Raw genomic sequence first — 19,312 nt, 5'->3', positions numbered from 1 at the left:
ACATCAAATCTTGTACTGTCTTCCTTATTCACTGTCCAACTTTCACATACATATGAAGCTACTGAAAATACTATGGTTTGGGCCAGGCACACCTAAGTCCTCAAACTGACATCTTTGCTCTTGAACGCTTTAAAGAGGTCTGTGTAGCAGATCTGCCTAATACAATACGACATTTGATTTTGTTGACTGCTGCTTCCATGAATGCCGATGATGCATCCAAGCAAAAAGACAACTTCAATCTTTTCTCTATTTGTCATGATGTTATTTATCAGTCCAGTGGTGAGGATTTTTGTTTTCTTTACATGGAGGTACAACCCATAATGAAGGCTGGGGTCTTTATAATTTATCAGTAAGTATTTTAAGTACTCTTTCAGCAAGCAAGGTTGTTATCATCTGCATATTACAGGTTGTTAATGAGTCTTTCTTCAATTCTGATGCCTTCTTCTTCCTCATATAATTCAACTTCTTGGATTTTTTGCTTGGTGTACAGATTGAATGAAAGAATACAACCCTGGAACACACCTTTCCTTATTTTAAAGTATTCAGTGTACCCTTGTTCTGTATGAATGCCTCTTGGTCTACGCACAGACTCCTCATGAGCGCAATTAAGTGTTCTGGAATACTCATTCTATCAATGTTGTCCATAGCTTGTCATGATCCACACAGTCAAAAGCCTTTGCATAGTCAATAAAGGACAGGTAAACATCTTTCCTGTATTCTGCTTTCAACCATAATCCATCTGATGTCAGCAATGCTATCCATCATTCCATGTCTTCATCTGAATCTGGCTTGAACCTCTGGAAGTTGTTTGTCAATGTACTGTTGTGGCTGATTTAGAATTATCTTTAGCCAAAATTTTACTTGCATGTTATATTAATGACATTGTTTGATGATCTCTGCATTCTGTTGGGTTACTTCTATTTGGAGTAGGCACAAATAAGGATTGCGTCCAATCCTCTGGCAGGGTAGTTTTCTTGAAATAGTTGAACATTGTCTATTTCTTTCTGGTACAGAATATTCCTTTCATCTTGTTTTGAAGCTTTCTGCATCATTCAATATTTTGCCCATGTTGTCATTAAAGTGCTGCTGAGTCCATTCTGATTCATACTGACCCTGTATAGGGTTTCTGAGGAGCTGCTGGTGCGTTTGAACTGAGAAATTGTGGCTCGCTGAGGACTGTGTCCAGTGCTGATCCTACAGGACTACACCAGGAATCCATTTTGCCCATAGAACTCTTCAGTATCGCAAGTCGAGCCGTTAATTTTTTCTTCAGTTCCTTCAGCTTGAGAAATGATGAGCGTGTTCTTACATTTTGGTTTTCTAACTCCAGATCTTTGCACATTTCATTATAGTATTTGACTTTGATGATCTCTAAACTCAAGGGGGTTATGTTCAAGGTCAAATTTTAGCTTTTGTGGACTTTTTTTATTTTCTTTAGCTTCAACCTGAATCTGCATATGAGCAATTGATGGTCTGTTTCAAAGTCTGCCCCTGCCCTTGTCTTGGATGATGATATGGAGTTTTTCTACCATGTATTTCCACATACGTAGTCAAATTGATTTCTGTGTATTCCATCTAGTGAAATCTATGTATACAGTTGTCTTTATGCTGTTTACATAAGGTATTTGCAATGAATAAGTCAATGATCTTACAAAATTCTATCATGTGATCTCCAGGATTGTTTCTATCACCAAGGCCAGATTTTCCAACTACGGATCCTTTCCTCTTTACTTCCAACCTTCAAATTCCAATCGCCAGTAATTATTAATACATCTTGATTACATTTGATTTGATCAATTTTTGATTAAGTTCGAAAAACTCATCAATTTCGTCATCATTGGCTTTAGTGGTTGGAGTGTAAATTTGAATACTAGTGGGGCTTAGCTCGCAGCTTCATTGCTGTTTTTCCTTCACTTCCCCTTATGGGTGACAAACATGGTTACCAATCAGAGCATGTATTCCCATTAAGCCTTACTCTTAGAAAGGGGTTTGCCCTGAGGTGACCCGATCACTTGCCTTGCTTTAAGACAGATCTTGATATGTTCGATTTGACAATGAATGCAACACCATTCCTCTTCAATTTATCATTCCCGGGATAGTCAACCATGTGGCTGTCAGATTCAATATGGCCAATACCAGTCCATTTCACTTCACTAATGCCTAAGATAGCGATGTTTATGTGTTCCATTTCATTTTTGACAACTTTCAATTTTTCCTAGATTCACATTTCATACATTCCATGTTCCAATTATTAATGGACGTTTACAGCTGTTTCTCCTCACTTTAAGTTGTGCCCCATCAGCAAATGAAGGCCCTACAAGCTTTACTTCAATTTGTGTCATCATGTGGAAACAGCTCTTCCCTAGTTGTATTTTGAGTGCCTTCCAATCTGAGGGGCTCATCTTCCAGCACTACATCTGGCAATATTTGGTGCTATTCATTATGATTCAATATTCAATTTTCTGGTGCTACTTGCCAGTGTTCCACTACTATTTATAGGGTTTTCAGTGGCTAAACATGCAGAAGTAGCCCATCTCTCCTTCTTCCTAGTTTGTCTTAGTGTGGAAGTTCAGCTGAAATCTGTCTACATGGGTGTACCCTGCTGGTATTTAAAATACCAGTGGCATATCTTCCAGAATACAGCAACAGCAAGCCACCACAGCTCAACAAGCTAATAGACAAGTGGTGGGAGGCTTCTTAGCAAGGAGGAAAACAACACACCCAACCTATCTGTTGTAAATAACACATCACTGTACCTGCATGAATCTTGCAGGTTTCTGCACATTACCAAAAAAACAGTCTGTACTAAAATGTGAACTCAATTTTTGATGAAATATTAACAGTGAGATAAAAATGGTATAAGATTCCTTACCTAGTTTTTAAAAACACCAAAAAGCTCTGTAGCATTTTTTCACTATAAATTCATTGTATCGAGCATGTGCAGTCTTCCTTTAACACCAATGACTCACCTCCTCAAACCGAGCTCGGATAATAGTGATCCAGTGCTTGATGGTGGTGATGCAATCAGGGTGGCAGACAGCCAGGATGACTTCCCCCATGGCTACTGCTGCATTAACATCTACTCGCTTTTCTTCCACTTTCTTCATGAATTCCTGAATGAAAAAGAATTTAAAACAGAAATTTAAGAAAACTGCTCTACCAGGACTGCTAGCTCACACTGAGGGGGAATAAGTTCCAATGTGAAACACCTGTCTCCCAGGTGTTGACATAGCTCCCTAAAATAGTCTTATTTACATGCCAGACATTTTCTCCCCAGTTTAACAGACCTGGGGAACTTGAGAGAATGGCTATGAGTCAAAATCAACAAGATTGGCACATTAACAACAACACAGAACACTATATTATTTTTTAATGTACCTACAATAAAATGCCAAGATTAAAATCTCTGCACGGCTAATGTAAAATTAACACAAAAATTAAAAAGGAAACACTTCCCAACTTAATTCGGATAATGAGAATGAGGCCCCAGATACTATATTATACTTTGTAGCTTGGTAAGTAACTGTTGAGGAACAGAGTAGGGCCCAAAGATAGTAAAAAGGAAGTCAAACAAAGGAGTGTCAGTGTGAGGTAAAATAACCCACATTTTTCTTTAGATAATGTCTAATCACAACCAGCATGTAAAACTTGTGTGAAAGTGAATGAATGTTGATCCTTGAAAGTGTCACAAAAGTCACCATTCACTTCCCTCTTGTTTCTGACTTTGCTCCTTTCTCATAGGAAGTCTCATGTTTTCTAGCAGAGCAGCAGCATACCCCGGGGACTGGATTACCTTGTGGGTGTCAATGAGAGACTGCAGGGCCTCTGTGTCATCAGGAAGCGCTCCCCGGAAACGAAGCGTTTGCTCTGCTTCAGAAAGCCACTCCAGCAGCATGTGGACAGTCTCTCGAAACTCTTCTGCCTGAAATAACCAAGCGTAAGAGACTGAAGCTCTCTCTACAGCCAAGTCTTTGACACTGGAGCATGCTGGGGAAGACAGCTGGGCCTGAGCTCTTCAGTGTATCACAGGCATTTGATGGCCCTGTCCAACCCCACAAAGGTCACCTTTCATTTGTGGGTCTTTGTAAAATCAGTAACTGTATTATTTCTAATAGAAATAAGTGTCAAAGTCACGTAGAACATTCAGGGTATCAGATTTTGACTTTGTTACATTAATTTTAAGACTGGCTGGCACTGATCCTGGTAAGGAAACTACAATAGATTGGCTCAAATCCATCCCCTTTAGGCTAGTCCAGCAAATCTCTCTTACCTGCTTTAAGGCCTGCTCCAGTCGGCTCTGTTTGGAGACGGAGAGCTTACACACAGTGTCCCAGCGAGTACTCAGTTCCTGGAGCTGTCCTTTGACCCAAGTGGTATCATCTCGACTATTCTCAATTAGCTCGCGGCCTGAACGCTTCAGTACCTGCACAGTTCCCGTTCGCTTTCCTAGTTCTTTCTGGAAAACCTATAAAAGAAAATAGAAGAATTAGCCTATCTGAGAAATTCTGAGTCCAAGACGCCAAATCACAGTGAAAGGTATTATCTAGCTCAATTTTCCTTGGTAGGTCCCAATCCTGTGTGCTGTATGCAGAGGGGAGCAGGACAATCTATGCAGAAGAACACCTAGAACATCTGGCTCTAAATGTCAGCTCAGGCAGTTATGCTTCCTGGTTTTAAGATAAGTTGCTTAGTTACGTTTCTTGCATTCTGGTGTTCTCATCTGTAAAATGGGAGTAGTTATATCAACATTTCCCCAGCTATGAGAGCTAAATAAAAACTCATCTGTTAAGCACATAAAAAGAAGGTAAAGTGGAGTGCTTTGTGCAGGCCGACATCATGTAGCTCAGCATGTCTGGGGTGGTGTATGACACGGAGCTGATTCTGACTCACAGAGACCCTATAGGGTAGAGTTGAACTCCCCTCTAGGGTTTCCTAGACTGTAGTCTTATGGGAAAAGGTGAAAAGTACACGAAATAATGACATGCATGGCGTTAGGTTCAGAAGTGGTTTCAAAAGCACTCATTTTCTATGGTAAGAGTTGGTGGAAATGGGTATCTTTGAGGTCTCCACTTAAATTGTAATTCATTTTGTGACTCAACTTAGGAATATAAACAGGAAGGGTGGGGCCTCAAAGTTAAAACATTGCCAAATCGCAATCAAATCCATTTTGGTGAATGCTTTATGACTGGTATAGAATCCCAAAACTAGTTGGTTTAAACACACAGAACAAGGAACAGAGATACAGGCTCTGTCAGGCTTTCTTCTCACCTAGACAGTGAACACAGAGCAGAAGGTGCACTTAGATGCAGGCCCAAGCAGCCTTCCCTCCAAACAGCCCAGAGCTTGCCCCTCACCTTATGGGCATCCATGAGATTCATGACGAGATCAAGGTCCCCATGCACAGGCTGGTCCTCTGCCAGCTGTGGCTCCACCTTGTATAACCAGTCAACCAGGGCCTGCAAAGCATCCATGAACTGGCCGGAAAACAGCAGGGCCTCCTCCAACTTGTGCTGCCTGAGAAAAGCACACAAACCCACCACAATTAGGGATTCTTTTATGAATGGTTCACAGTTCTGACTGCTGAAAGGGAATATTGCTTATACTGTGAGGGACCCCATGTTGGAATCATTAGAAACACTGTGAACAGTGACTAAGATTTGAAGAATATAATCAGTGTCATTGACGTCTACATGTAGAAAGTGATTAACTACTGTATGTTTTGCTGAGTGTATTATCATTACAGTTAATACTTTCCAAAAAGTGATAAGACTTGGGGCACACCAAGGCCAACTGGGTAATATAGTCCACAAAGACAATGTTCTACATTCTACTTTGGTGAGTAGCGACTGGGGTCTTAAAAGTTCTTAAGTGATTATTTAAGGTGTAACTATTGGTCCCTCCCTGTCCAGAGGGAAGAATGATGAAAATTGAAGACACTTGAAAATACTTCAATGGACAAATGGACCATCTGAGCATCAGTCTCCATGACCCTGAAACAGGAAAAACTAGACAGTGCTCAGCTACCACTACCTACTGTTCTGAAATGGACCACACCTAAAGGTCCTGGATAGAGTGGGAGAAAATGTGTAACAAAACCCAAAATCATAAAAAGATCAGGTTTATTGGTCATATGAAGACAAGTGTACCTTGAGCCTGTGGCCCTTATTTACTCTTTAGGCCTGAAGTAAATAAACTCACTTCCCTGTGAAGCAATTTTCAGACTAATAATAGGTAAGAATGTAGGAGGCATAACAACACTAGTGAGGTACGCACACCATAGAATCGTTGACCATTTGGGATCAAAAGGGCAGCATTTGCCTAAGGATAAAATTCAGAAGGGTAAGAAAGGAGGAGGAATGGCAACAAGAAGCATAGGGAGGAAGTGGGATGTTACTCTGAAGGGACTGAAATTGAGATGAAACAATGTATGTAAGATTTGTTGAATGTGAAACAGATTTGCTGCTTGTAAATCGTCACTCAATTCACAATGAAACAGTGTTTTAAAAGGTGACTAAAAAGATGCCTAGACATTTTCAATCAAAGCACTCTCAAGAACTCATTACGTTTGATGTAGGTGATGGGTATAGATGCTGTTTTGACATCATATAGTTTATTCAATGGTTGTACATATGGATATATTCTAATGACACAAGGTCTCTGATTATGGTTTTGGGAATGGTCTGTATTTACAAGAATTCAACTCCTAACTCTATATTAGTAGTACAACTCTGGGTTGCCTCTCAATCTCTTTTAGCCTCTTTAACCTCTTTTGGCCCCTTTAAAAAATAAGAGCAAAAACAATACATAACTCAGAGAGCTATGATAATAACTTGTTGCTAGTAAGTGCTGTCAAGTCAATTCTGACTCATAGTGACCCTGTATAGGGTTTCCGAGGAATGGCTGGTGAGTCTGAATGGCCGACTTTGATGTCGAGTGCTTATCCTACGGCGTCACACCAGGCAGTATTAAGCAGTCGGTCACAGTGAATGAAAATGTCAACTTTAGAATCAAACTGCCTAGGTTCAAATCTCAGCTCATCTTGGGGAAGTTAAACAATCTCTTTTTCTGGTTTCCTCAGAGGGTGGTGTGAGAGGCACATACCAAGTGCTCAGTAAAGGTCAGGTACAATGATGTTTCAATGAGGTAACACACATATAGGATGTGCACAGGGTCTGATATAAAGTGAGAGTACTCCATACGTCAGTTACTGATCTTTAGCTACTGTGGGCTTGATTTTACAACACTCTCCACTTCTGATACAGTAAGATTCAAGTTTAAAACAAGAGGATTTTAATACTTTTTGTTCTAATAATCTTGTAACTCTGCACTAACTTGCAATGTAAAGAGATGCTGCAGAACCTGTTTCTAATGATTTAGCTTTATGACCATCTTATGGAATTGAAGAATGGAGCCTCTTAACCTTTGAGATAACACACAGATCCACGAAGGGAACACTTAATGCTCACCGCTCCACAGACTTGCCACAGACTGTATCCCACTTGTCTCTGACTTCTCCCAGTAAGTTGTCAAGTTTCTGAGTATCATCAGGTAGCAAAGTCTTTTCTTTCAGTGCTCTGCCAGTTCTGATTGTGGTGTCATACACAGGCTGCTTGCCACCAAGAGTTTTCTGAAACTCCTGTTTCCAAAAAGAAAAGAAATTAGCATGCTAAAAGCCAGATGCCTTCTTGACTTTGGACAAAAAGTCAAGTTTCCAGGTTGAAAACCAAATATAGGATGAATATCACTACTTTGATGAACTAAAATTAGCAATATATTATTCTTCAAAATGTTTAAGCTTTTATTCATGCTGCACAGCAGTGTGCATGACTATTTCAAAAAGACTATTTTAACTGGCTACTCTACACAATTACTTTGTTTGAACTGCTATTTAAGTAACCACAAGGATACTGCCATTGTTCCATAGTGTCAAGATACAGGGTAAGTCAAAAGTATTGCTAAAAGAAGGGTCAGGAAACACACAAGACGAAGGAGGGTGGCAGATTAACAAAGAAGGTAGGGGAAGACTTATGGAGGAATGCCTGAGCTAAATTTGTTGTTGTTACGTGCCGTGGAGTCGGTTCCAACTCAAAGCGACCCTATACAGGGTTTCCAAGGCTATAAATCTTTATGGGAGCAGAAAGCCTCATCTTTCTCCTGCGGAACAACTGGTAGTTTCGAACTATTGACCTTGAGATTAGCAGCTCGATTCGTAACCACTACGCTACCAGAACTCCTTCTGAGCTAAACAGGACAGAGATAAACAGTGATGTATACACAACCTTGGAACAACTGCACTATGTGATACAGGCATCAAGACATAGTCTGAATAGGTAAAGAAGGGGAAAAATATTTAGGTGCTTGACTGTCTTGTGGATATTGGTTTCTCCTGTGTATTACTGTAAAACAGACATTTAAGTGTGAAAGAAATGAATACTGGAAATTATGAATACAGAAAGCTTGTAAACCCATCTGCAACCCATAACTGATTGGATTAGCTAAAAGAGGAATTAGAATTTGCCCAGAGAAATAGGCTTCGTGTTAAACCTTTGTGGAGCATGAAGCCTTAGGTGGAATTCTGAGCCCAATATAGAACGTTCTGAGTTAGGACATTCCCACTTGAAAAGACATGCAGATCAACCAAAAACTGCTGGGAGCAGATTCTTAATGAAAGAAAGACGAGCAGAAAAAAAAGTGGACTGTTTGGTTGTTAGAATATCAAGCAAGATATCTGCTTTGGAGGCAAGACAAGAAAAGTCAGCCCACCAGAAAAAATATCAAAATGTGAATCTGTTGTTTCGTGACATATTCTCTGTATGAAGGTGGTATTTCCATTTTGCTAATCCTTCACCAAATAATTCTGTGCACTTCAATTTATACTACATCAAAATGGCAGCTTTAGCATTCTTGAGGAATTCAAATTGTATTCATTTTAAATAGTCTTTGAGATTTGGAAACAAAGTTTGAAGCGGCAAGTTCAGGGCTGTAGGGTTGTTGTCGTTGTTGTTAAGTGCCGTCGAGTCGGTTCCGACCCATAGCGACCCTGTACAGGGTTTCCGAGGGTGTAAATCCTTACGGGAGTAGAAAGCCTCATCTTTCTCCCGCAGAGCGGCTGGTAGTTTCGAACCGCTGACCTTAAGGTTCGCAGCCCGATTCGTAACCACTACGCTACCAGAGCTAAGTTTCCCAATAGAATTCTCATAGGAGAGCCCTTGAAGAATGAGCACATGCATTGTTGTAATGGGAAAAATTTTCTCAGTGTGATTTACCTTGTCTTTTTACCACGAATGCAGTTTATAATTTTATTAAAATTCCTTCCTAATAAGCTCCTGTAATCATCCTGTGTTTTTTAAAAACATCTACCAAGATGATCATTTTGGGATCCCAAAAACAGTTGCCATAAACTCTGCTTGAATTGAACTCACCTAACAGATCTACTAGGAAGTCACTGCTTTAGCTGGACATTTTTTGAAGGCACGCAAATAAAAACTAAGATGAGTGTATTACTGAGAGAACTTGTCTGCTTCAATCTACTGATCACGAAAACATGTTTAATTAGATACATTTTGTTTGGAAAAGAACTTGAGCATGTATGAACTGGAATGCTTTCAGATTACCCTGGCTTCATCGTCTTTAATTTTTACCATTAGCCAATTCGTTTTCTTTTGATAAGAGGTGACTTTTACTTTTAGCAAGTGATAAGCTTCAGTGAGTATCTGAGAGCAATGAACTGCTTTACCTTGTGCTTAGAAAGCTGAAGTTTAATTTTGTCTGGATCATTGGATATCTCTAGTTCTGAGTCTAGGTGACTCTCTGCATCTTCTAGCCAGTCAATCAGTTTTTTCCACGCTTCATGAAACTAAAATTAGATAAGAAATAAATCATAGTAGGAATGAATATGCAAATTATTCAATGTATTTTTTTCTGAGAACCACTCTAGTGGAGTACGAGGCTGTTCAAAAAATTAGAATTTTTTATAACTTACTTGTTTAGCCCGCTTCCTGGCATCATCTAGAGACCTCCCCCTTTCGATGGAACGCTGGACAACTTTCTCCCACCGAGACTGGACACTAACCAACAAGTTCTTGATCAGAACAACATCCTGCTTTTGGCTAAGGAACTTTAACTGATTTCCAGTTTGATCCAGTTCAATGATCTGGTCTCGATGAGCATTTACTTCATTAGCAAACACCTGAGAGAAAAACATTGCTCTTTTAAATTTAAGGTCAGGGAAAGGAGCATTTCTTTTGAAGACTCCTTTAAAGGGAGGCAACAACATTTTAAGGACACAATTACCTTGTGTTCCTCTATCTGGGAAAGGACGGTGTTGAGAATAAGGCTGGGAGGTGAAGCGATGTTTAAACTTTGCTCTGCGAGAGTCAGCCAGTTGATAAATTCTTGTAGGGAATTCTGGAATTCTGTTGCCAGGTTGAGGGCCTCCTCCAGCTTTGACTAAATTTTCATTGAAAGGGAAAGGAAAAAAAAACCCCACATACATAAAAAGAAAAAGTGCCAAATTCAGGAATTATAGCTTCATTGACAAAGACATGCATTGTATACCAAATGAAATGATCTCTAAAAAGGAAGCCTCATTTAATCAACCTCCAAACACACTTTGTTTGTAAAGCAGGGGACATTTAATGCTAGCGTTTAAAACTGATATGCCTGGACAATAACTGTGCACATGGAAAAGGAAAGCAAGCACAATTAGCATCTAAGCTGCTTTCTCGGCCACTCTCCACCTCCTGAAATAGCAAAGAACAGGAATAAAACTATTCAGTAAGTGCAAGGGAACTGACTGTGAACTGGTGACAGCTAGCTGCAGGATCAACAACCTGGTTTGAGCAGAGTCTGCTTCCTTGAATGTACTGTGCATGGAGTGAAAACAACTAAATGAAAAGCACTTCACTGCAATGTTCTCTGTTTAAATACAGGTTTTCATAAAACATGGAACCCAGAAATGGCTTAGTCTGAAACGTATGCTTTTACTATAAATAGAAAAGGTATTGAAAGAAGCCATAGAATTCTGGGCAAAATTTTTACCACTAGATGTAAATTTGAGAAGTCTTGGTGTGGCGCTGTAGAATAAGCACTGGACTGCTAACCAAAAGAGTGATGGTTCAAACCCACCAGCTGCTCCTTGGAAACCCTATAAGGGCTGCTATGAGTCAGAACTGACTCGACAGTTAACAACAGATATAAATTGTGAGGCACTCTGTTTCTTTGTGCAAAATGACCTGAATCAGAACAGCCAAAAACATTGGCTCATTCACGCTAATGCTACTCTCCACAACTACATCCTAACCCTCCATAATCCTGAAGTTTTATCCTCAGAGATTCCTGCCTCTGGCCTGCCTAACAGGCAGGAAGATTAGAATAATGACAGATTGCTAAAAATGAACATACCTAAAATAGTCACAGAAAACAAAAAGCAAAGATATACAGTGGTTTTAAGTAGCGTTAATTCTAGTTGACTAACTTGTACAATTTTTAAAAATTTTCTTCTTTGTGCTTTCAAGATACTTTTGTAATATGGAAAAATATTGCAATGAATGTAATAAAATATACAGTCCAATTTAAACCAATCAAGTGGTCAAATCAAATCCTTTAAATCTATCATATAAGTGTTGAGATTAATACACTGCGAGTTCCTAGATGGCAGGAATTTTTTCCACACTGTAACATATAAATTCTTTAATATAGCATCATACACTTTTAGTTAATTTTAGTGATCTTGAGATGCAAGGTTCTCACAAAATCAAACATAACTCTACCTTTGACACCCAGCCTTGGTTTGACCAGTTCCACTGATGATGATCTCTTGAGGGAACCCACTCAACTTTTAGGACAAACCTATACATAATTCTTGATAATGAGTCAGAATCTGCCTGCTTTTATTAGTCTTAGTTCTGCCTTCTGCAGGGACTGAAGATGACAGATTACTCAAGATCTAGAATGTCAGAAATATACTGTTCAGGTCCTCTGATCAGTCTTCATATAACATGTTCATTTATATGTGTCTGTTTTATGTCCTTCTGCCCACTAATTCCATGAAAGTAGGATCTATGCCTTTGTTGCTTTTACTATATTTCTAGTAGAAGGAGTTCTGGTGTGGTGCTGTATAATAAACACTGGACTGCTAACATCAAGGGTGGAGGTTCAAACCCATCAGTCACTCCTCAAAACACTATATATAGGGTTGCCACATATAGAATGGACTTGGTGGCATTTAACAATATATATCTAGTACAGTGCCTGGTACACAGATGATTGATAATTATTTGTTGAATCAATGTGACCAACAGAACACATAATTCGCAACTGATCTGACCAACACAGAATACAGTGGAACTCTGTACTCTTTTCCAGTCTGGTGCATTAACCCACAGCGCCACACCAGGACTCCATATGTGTGTGTGTGTGTGTGTGTGTGTGTGTGTGTGTGTGTGTGTGTATATATATATATATATATATATACACACACACACACACATATATATATGTATATATTTCTTTAGAAAAAAAACTCTTGACCATCGTTTTGAAGATCATTTGTTTTATGTTTTATGACGAGTGGGGAGAGGCCATATACTAGGAACTGCACTTACACTAGAAACCAATTGCCTATGCTAAGTTAGTCTAACTCCCTGCATGCCTTGCCCCTTCCACCTTCCTAATACAAAATCACCAACTAAAAGCAAAACCATGTATTTAAAGCCCATGGGTTCACTATTTAGTGAAAGGCAGTAAAGCCATAGCTGGTAGGCACAGAAAAAGGAATGAATATTAAATACTGGCAAAACTAGCACCATAAATGCAACTTGACACAGATAGAAAATCAAAACTCAACACCAAAGAAGATAGCTTGATTAGTATGGAGCCATTTTGTTATAGTATATTGGTCTTTGACAACTCTTGAAAGAAATAAGATGGTAATTGAGTGCAATGCAATCATCAAGCAAACTATTCAAACACAGCAATCACACACTATTTGATAACAATACCTTTCTTTCTTCCATCTTACTGCTGACCACATGCCACTTCTGTTCCAAGAGTGCTACACTCTGTTCTGTCTTGGAGCCAGATCCAGAATCATCACGGCTTAGAAGCATGAGCCTGCCCTTGTCAAGCAATTGGTTGTAAGTCTCCTCCTTGGCTTTCAGTTGGGAATAGAGTTCCTACAAAAAAAGGCAACAAAGATAATAACACACAAATGCCTTTGGGGGTCTTCATTCCCTGGAAGATACTCATACACATATTTAGCACAGCCTGGGTAAGTTCAAGAAGGTCCCATAAAAAGTCTTTCTTTTGGATTCAATTCAATGGCTAAGTTATTGTGGAATGAAGCCCACTGTTCTTCTTTAACATTAAAATAAATCTGTCACCAAGTGAATAGGAAATTTTTTTTCTTTAGGATCAGAGATCACAAAAAAAGATTCTAATAATAATAATTTACTCTTTTCATAAAGGATTTTCCTTGAAATGATGTTGTTTTTTGTTCTTAGTACACTTCCCTGAAATACGGTCATTAGCAATTGGATTTACCAAAACTCACAGTAAGTACTGATTTTTAAAATGCAGTCACATCGGTGTTATTTGCCTTTTTGATGCTCTGACCTTCAAGTCAATGCCATTGTGCCAACCCAACTGACCAACTAAAAATTTACCAGTTCACCAATCTATTTCCATTTGACCCTTCCCTGTGACTACTGCTGCCTATGGCAAGGTATTAAAATCCCTGAATAAGCAACAATTATTAAGGTTGTAGTTTAGGGATTGCTGCTTATTGTCATATATTGTCAGTGAAAATGTAGGACTTTGTACAGTCCCAGATACCTGTGTGGATTTAAAACGGAGCTATTGAACATTGGAAACTTATGCTCAACTTGAAGAATTTTCCTTACCATATGTGTATCAAGCTGTTCTCTAGCTGTTTCAGGAAGCCCTCCTGTAGGCTTAGATGCAGAAAGCTGGCTCTCCATTCTTGTCAGTTCCAAGAGGAAATCTTCAATTTCACTGTGGAAACCTTGGGCCTTTTGAGTAAAGACAATGTCAACAAGGTCAGCAGTCAATTCTCGGTTTTAAAAGCAAATGTTCTAAATGACCATATGTGGAAACTACTTTGAGGGAGGAATTTTAGACTTCACTCAGGTAGTTAATCTATTGCTGGATTAGCATGGGACCAATCTATTATATATTTATTGTCAGAAAGGAGAATTCTTTAGACACCACTCTAATGTTATATGGAATCCTGGACCGCAAGGTCAGCAATTCAAATGCACCAGCCGCTCCTGGGAAACATTATACAGGGTTGCTATGAGTTGGAAGCGACTCAACAGCACTTACCAACAGCAACAACAATATAATGTCTGATATAATCTGGTGAACTGACTAGTTGACAAGGCTACTGCTGAACATGGAGGTACCTGACTTGATCTAACAAGTATCTGAATTTGTGAAAAAACTTTGTGATAGTGAGGTTTTACTAGCTTTGAAGATACTATTACCAATAGAGACATTATGTTAATATAACAAAATGACCGAATGAAAAATGTTATTTTCAGACAAGTCCTGGCATACAATGGACCATGCTCTCAAGATATAGGGGTTATACCCTAGATTGCTTTCCTCTTTGGCTTAGACATTCTCCTGAACGTTGTTATGTGCACACCTCTGCCCACGCAACGCGGATGATGCACACACCTGCTGCAGTGTCGACTGAAGCTGCTGCTCCCTCTCCTCTGTTTTCTGTAACACTGACTCCCAGCACTGGTTCATAGTTTCCAAACGGCTCCGTAAACTGCTGGCATCATCTCCAGCACTAGATTCAAGAAGCTCATTGCCAGCTTTGTTGACTGTTTCCACTGTGGCTTGATGGGCCAAAACATCATTTTTGAGAACCTAAAAAATGTTGAATGACATAATGTCTCTACTGATACCGTCAGCCTGATTCCCTATGGCACACACATCAAAAGGCAGCATTAGGTCTCATACAAATAGGCGTAGAGATGAAAATTACTTACATGGTGCTTTGCAAGCTCAACTTCAATGACTTTTGGGTCTCCGCTTATCGGTCTCTGAGCATCTAACAGCTCTTCAGTGTGAATCAGCCAACTCATTAGTTCCTCTAAGGCATGTTGGAATTGGCCAAGGGCCAACAGAGCACCTTCTAGCTTATGCTGCTCAGAAAAAGATATAAAAGCAATATTAGGAGACTAAATAAAAGCAGACAGTAGTAGATTTACTTAAGCCACCATTTGCCTTACCTGTCTGTGGGCAATTTTCTCACCCAGGTTCTCCCAGAGGTGTTTGAGTTCTGTCAATGGTTCTCGGACAATGTCTCTGTCTGTTTCATCAGTGGCTTTCTTTAACATCAGTTCGCCCTGGTGATTGAGCTTCTCCATCTCAATTTGCTGTTGGTAAACTTCCACTTTGAACTCCTATCAAAAGACATGCTTATTGTTAACAATGGAGTAAGCTTTTAAAAACTAAAAAAGGCCCATAGAAGCAGCCATTTTTCAAAAGCAGCGAAAGCCATTCCTAGATACAAACCTTCATTTCATTTAACTGATCTTTAACAGTGTTGAGGTCAGTGCCAACAGGGGGCATGGTGCAGAGTTTAATCACAGTGTTATCTAGCCAGTCAAACATAGCCTAAAATAAAAGATACAAATAATCAAAAATTGAAGGAAAAGTTGGGTGAAGACTAAAAGTCAAAAAGCGCACTGTGGTATTTATTTCTGTTTTTAGGTGGAGTCGAGGGTAAGGGATTGCCATCTTTATTGCTGTAATATGGAGATTCAAGAACTGAGCCAACATCATTGGGATAGTGCCAAAATAAACTACTATCTGGAAACACTCCACTTGAATAAAAGTTATTATTTCTCACTGCCAGCTACCAATGTGATGCCATTCCAAAGTTAACGTGCTAAACCGTGTTTAAGACTACCTGGGTTCGAAACCTTTAGCTGACTTTCACAGCCAGGTCGCTTCACAGAGTAGCCACCATGAGGATACATATGACAAGCATGCAATAATGGCAGGAAGAATAAAAGATTGGATATATGTTACTGCTTTTCTCAAGAAAAAGGGGAAACTGTCCGGAAATGGGAGCTGGCATTGTGTTAGGTGTACAAGGGATCCATTCCTGTACTGACTTCAGACAGTGACACCAGAGAAGATGGAGCCCACATGCTCTAGGTGATCACCTCCTGGACGCTCACCTGTAGAGTGTCCTGGTACTGCACAGCAGCTTGCATGGCATCCTCAAGCTTTTCAAGCCTCTCTTTCCATGTTTTGTTTAAGTTCTCCCACGCATTATTCATCTAGAGGGAAAACATTCCATCAGATTTTTACATTAACACTACCCTTCAGTCTGAGCCCACTAAACATGTTTCATTTGAATTCCTGACGAGCATGTCCATACCTCGTCAATGCTCTTCTTCACCTCAGGCTTCTCAGTTTCTCCACAGGCAAAAATCAAATCTGCTCCAAGGATTCGAATAAATTCCAGTTCCTCATGCAGACCGTCTGTCTCTTCCTTAATAGTCTGCATGTAAATGAACAAAACATAAGGCAAAACAGAAAGCAGAACAGGACTTCCCAAACTTTGCAAATGTAATTTAATTTAGACTCTTATCAATAGCAGATGTTCAGCAGGACTGTCAATTTCACAAAAGTTTGTTAATGTTCTTAATATACTGTCTATCTAGAGAGTGAAACTTTAGATTCAAGTGGTTATTTTTCTCAATGGCAAAGATAAAATGAGCTCACCCTTTTTTGGTTAAGTATCTGTCAAAGTAGACAGTCCTATTATGTAAGTTCCTCTGAAAGAGGCAAGAGATAGTTCCGGTCTCCAAGGAGATTATAATATACAGAGAAATATATCAACAAGGGTACTAAAATAACACAAGTCACAAAATTAAGGCCTAAGAGACTACCATGTTGTTGTTAGGTGCTATCGAGTCAGGTACCATTCCATAGTGACCTTATAATAGGAGTTAAATTAGCTACATAATCTTGAAGAAAGCCAGTTTTGTGCCAGGTCTTAAAAAGTAGCTTATAGACTGGCAATAATGGGAGATGGGAAGGAGGAGGGGGAGAAATTAGGAAAATGGCTGAAATAAAAGACATAAGACAGGTATCAAGACAAGCTTAGCAGATGCTACAATGGGTACAACAAAGTGAAAGAAGCATTAGGTAAACAGCAGGCAGACGGCGAGCATGGTAAAGGACTGGCCATCATTTTTTCTGTTCCATACAAGGTTACTATGAGTAGGAGCAACAAGATGGTATCTAACAACACTGTAGCTGGTTCTCTGAAACAGATGGAAAAATGTGTCAAAGTGACAACGGTTATCGCTGGATACTCAGAGTTCAGAACTGATTTTTCTTTTCTACCGTGTATTTCTCAACGCTAAGGAGTTCTGGTAGTGTAGTGGTTATGAGTTGGGCTGCTAATCTCAAGGTCAGCAGTTAGAAACTACTAGCCATTCTGTGGGAAAAAGATGAGGCTTTCTGCTTCCATAAAGGTTTACAGCCTCGGAAACCCTACGCAGGGTCACTGTGAGTCAGAACCAACTCCACAGCATACCACCATCACCATCAGTACTCTACACTAATTTTTTTCCCCCTATGAGACTGTGAAGGAATTTTGGAAAGCAAACAAAACTAACACTCAATTTCTACCCCTCCACAGAAATGAAATGACTATCAAACTTCAAATCCTGAGGGTTTTATACCATGAACTTTCCAACTCTCTTCAGTGGGATTTAATATAGTAATTTATATTTTGAATTATCTAGTTTTCCACAGTGTAAAAATGTTTCTTCTTCATTCTTTGGCTCTATCAAAATCCATAACTGAAATTTAGATATTTGTACTACACTTTTATTTTTATTATGTCAAATAATTGACTTAAAAAAAGTCTTTTACAAAAGTTAAGGATTTGAAAAAAGGAGAATTACAATTTACCCAAGGAAATAGGTTTCTTGTTAAGCCTTTGTACACTATGGGGCCTTAGGAGGGATATTCCCACTTAAAAAGACATGCAGGCCAACCCAGAGACGCTGGGAGAACAAAAGAATCTTATCAAAAAGTCAGGCCATTAGGGAAAATCCCTTTTCTAAGACTGAAATTCAAAGGGAACCATGAGCAGTCTAATATGCTCGCTGGTGACCACCTGGGGTCTAATTGTGAGTGGAAATTGGAGAACTGCAGCAATGAATACATAGGCTGAGTTTAGTCATGTTCCACTGACACCTGCTGACCTTGAGGTGAGAGAGAGAGAAGAGGAAAGACTGGCTGGTCTGAAGTTTAGGGAGCTGTGAATTCGTGAGCCCACAGGCACTGACCTAGTCACTGGGAGAGTAAAGCGGCCAGCTGGTGTGAAGGGCAGGAAGGTGCGTGTGAGCCCCCAAACTAGCAGCTAGTATGCATTTGACCTAGCTTGGATGGCTAGCTAACTCGACCAGATGAAGATAAAGATGCTTGATACTATAAGCAAGTGTAAATTGCTACAATTCGATAAACTGGACCTTCTGCTTATGGATGCATTTGCTCAAAATTCTAACTATAATGGAAGGATTCTTCTTATCAAGGAACAAGCTTGTTTCCTCAGTAAACTGGGTTGACAGGGATGGGCAATCTAGACATTGGCTATCAAAATTGGGGGGCTATAAAGTCACAAGGTGGCTCGGTTACAAACTTTCATAAGTGTCCTTAGTTTCAGAAAGAGGTGGGTAATGTAGACTCCCCACTGAATAGTTTTCCTTTTTTCCAGATGGATTTGGTAAAAAGGGATCGGAGATGATGCTGATAAGATCTTAAGATTCAATTATGAGTAATGGGTAGCAGGATAAATTTTGATTGTCACAACTGAAATAGTTAAAAGAGGTATGTAACTAAAAGTGAGAAGTTAATCTTTCATTTCAGGAACGGAGGACCCCAGGACCATCAAGAAGGAAGAGTATGATCCTTCCTAGAAAGAGGCTACAACAGAGGCAGTGGAAGAAGCACAGGCATGGAGAGCGATAGAGAGCAGCTGTGGGCTCTAGGCCCATGGACTGAGAAAGGCTGTGTCTGTAGGCAGGAGGCTGGCTTGCAGAATATGCCCTTAGGGCATTTAAATAAATACATATTTTTTTGTTTCATATGTGTACATCAAATATTCTTGTTGGTTCATTTGTGAAATATAAGACCATAAGGAAAACTCCAGGGAGGAAGTAGGATAACTTGTTGCAGGGAGAGGAATTTAATCATTGAGATGAAACAAAGTGTGTAATTTGTTGAATGCAAAGCTGTCTGTTCACAATGA

General features: G+C 39.6%; 1 protein-coding gene across 1 annotated transcript in view; it reads right to left on the bottom strand.

Annotated features, from left to right (window-relative positions):
- The window catches only part of LOC102830374 (microtubule-actin cross-linking factor 1-like), a 474,365-nt gene that overhangs the window by 35,064 nt on the left and 419,989 nt on the right, over positions 1–19,312 (bottom strand). The window contains exons 68-83 of the mRNA XM_006867570.1: positions 16,424–16,546; positions 16,221–16,322; positions 15,550–15,651; positions 15,264–15,437; positions 15,021–15,176; positions 14,701–14,898; positions 13,902–14,030; positions 13,002–13,175; positions 10,294–10,449; positions 9,983–10,189; positions 9,737–9,856; positions 7,467–7,636; positions 5,355–5,514; positions 4,271–4,465; positions 3,794–3,922; positions 2,970–3,113 (exon numbers count right to left, since the gene is read on the bottom strand). Coding sequence (XP_006867632.1) covers positions 2,970–3,113; positions 3,794–3,922; positions 4,271–4,465; positions 5,355–5,514; positions 7,467–7,636; positions 9,737–9,856; positions 9,983–10,189; positions 10,294–10,449; positions 13,002–13,175; positions 13,902–14,030; positions 14,701–14,898; positions 15,021–15,176; positions 15,264–15,437; positions 15,550–15,651; positions 16,221–16,322; positions 16,424–16,546 — 2,439 coding nt within the window. The remainder of the gene's footprint in view (positions 1–2,969; positions 3,114–3,793; positions 3,923–4,270; positions 4,466–5,354; positions 5,515–7,466; positions 7,637–9,736; positions 9,857–9,982; positions 10,190–10,293; positions 10,450–13,001; positions 13,176–13,901; positions 14,031–14,700; positions 14,899–15,020; positions 15,177–15,263; positions 15,438–15,549; positions 15,652–16,220; positions 16,323–16,423; positions 16,547–19,312) is intronic.

Source organism: Chrysochloris asiatica, unplaced genomic scaffold (assembly GCF_000296735.1).
Source record: "Chrysochloris asiatica unplaced genomic scaffold, ChrAsi1.0 scaffold00106, whole genome shotgun sequence".
Taxonomy (NCBI): Eukaryota; Metazoa; Chordata; class Mammalia; order Afrosoricida; family Chrysochloridae; genus Chrysochloris; species Chrysochloris asiatica.
The sequence above is the reverse complement of the archived record's forward strand: the minus strand, read 5'-3'. Positions and strand labels throughout refer to the sequence as shown.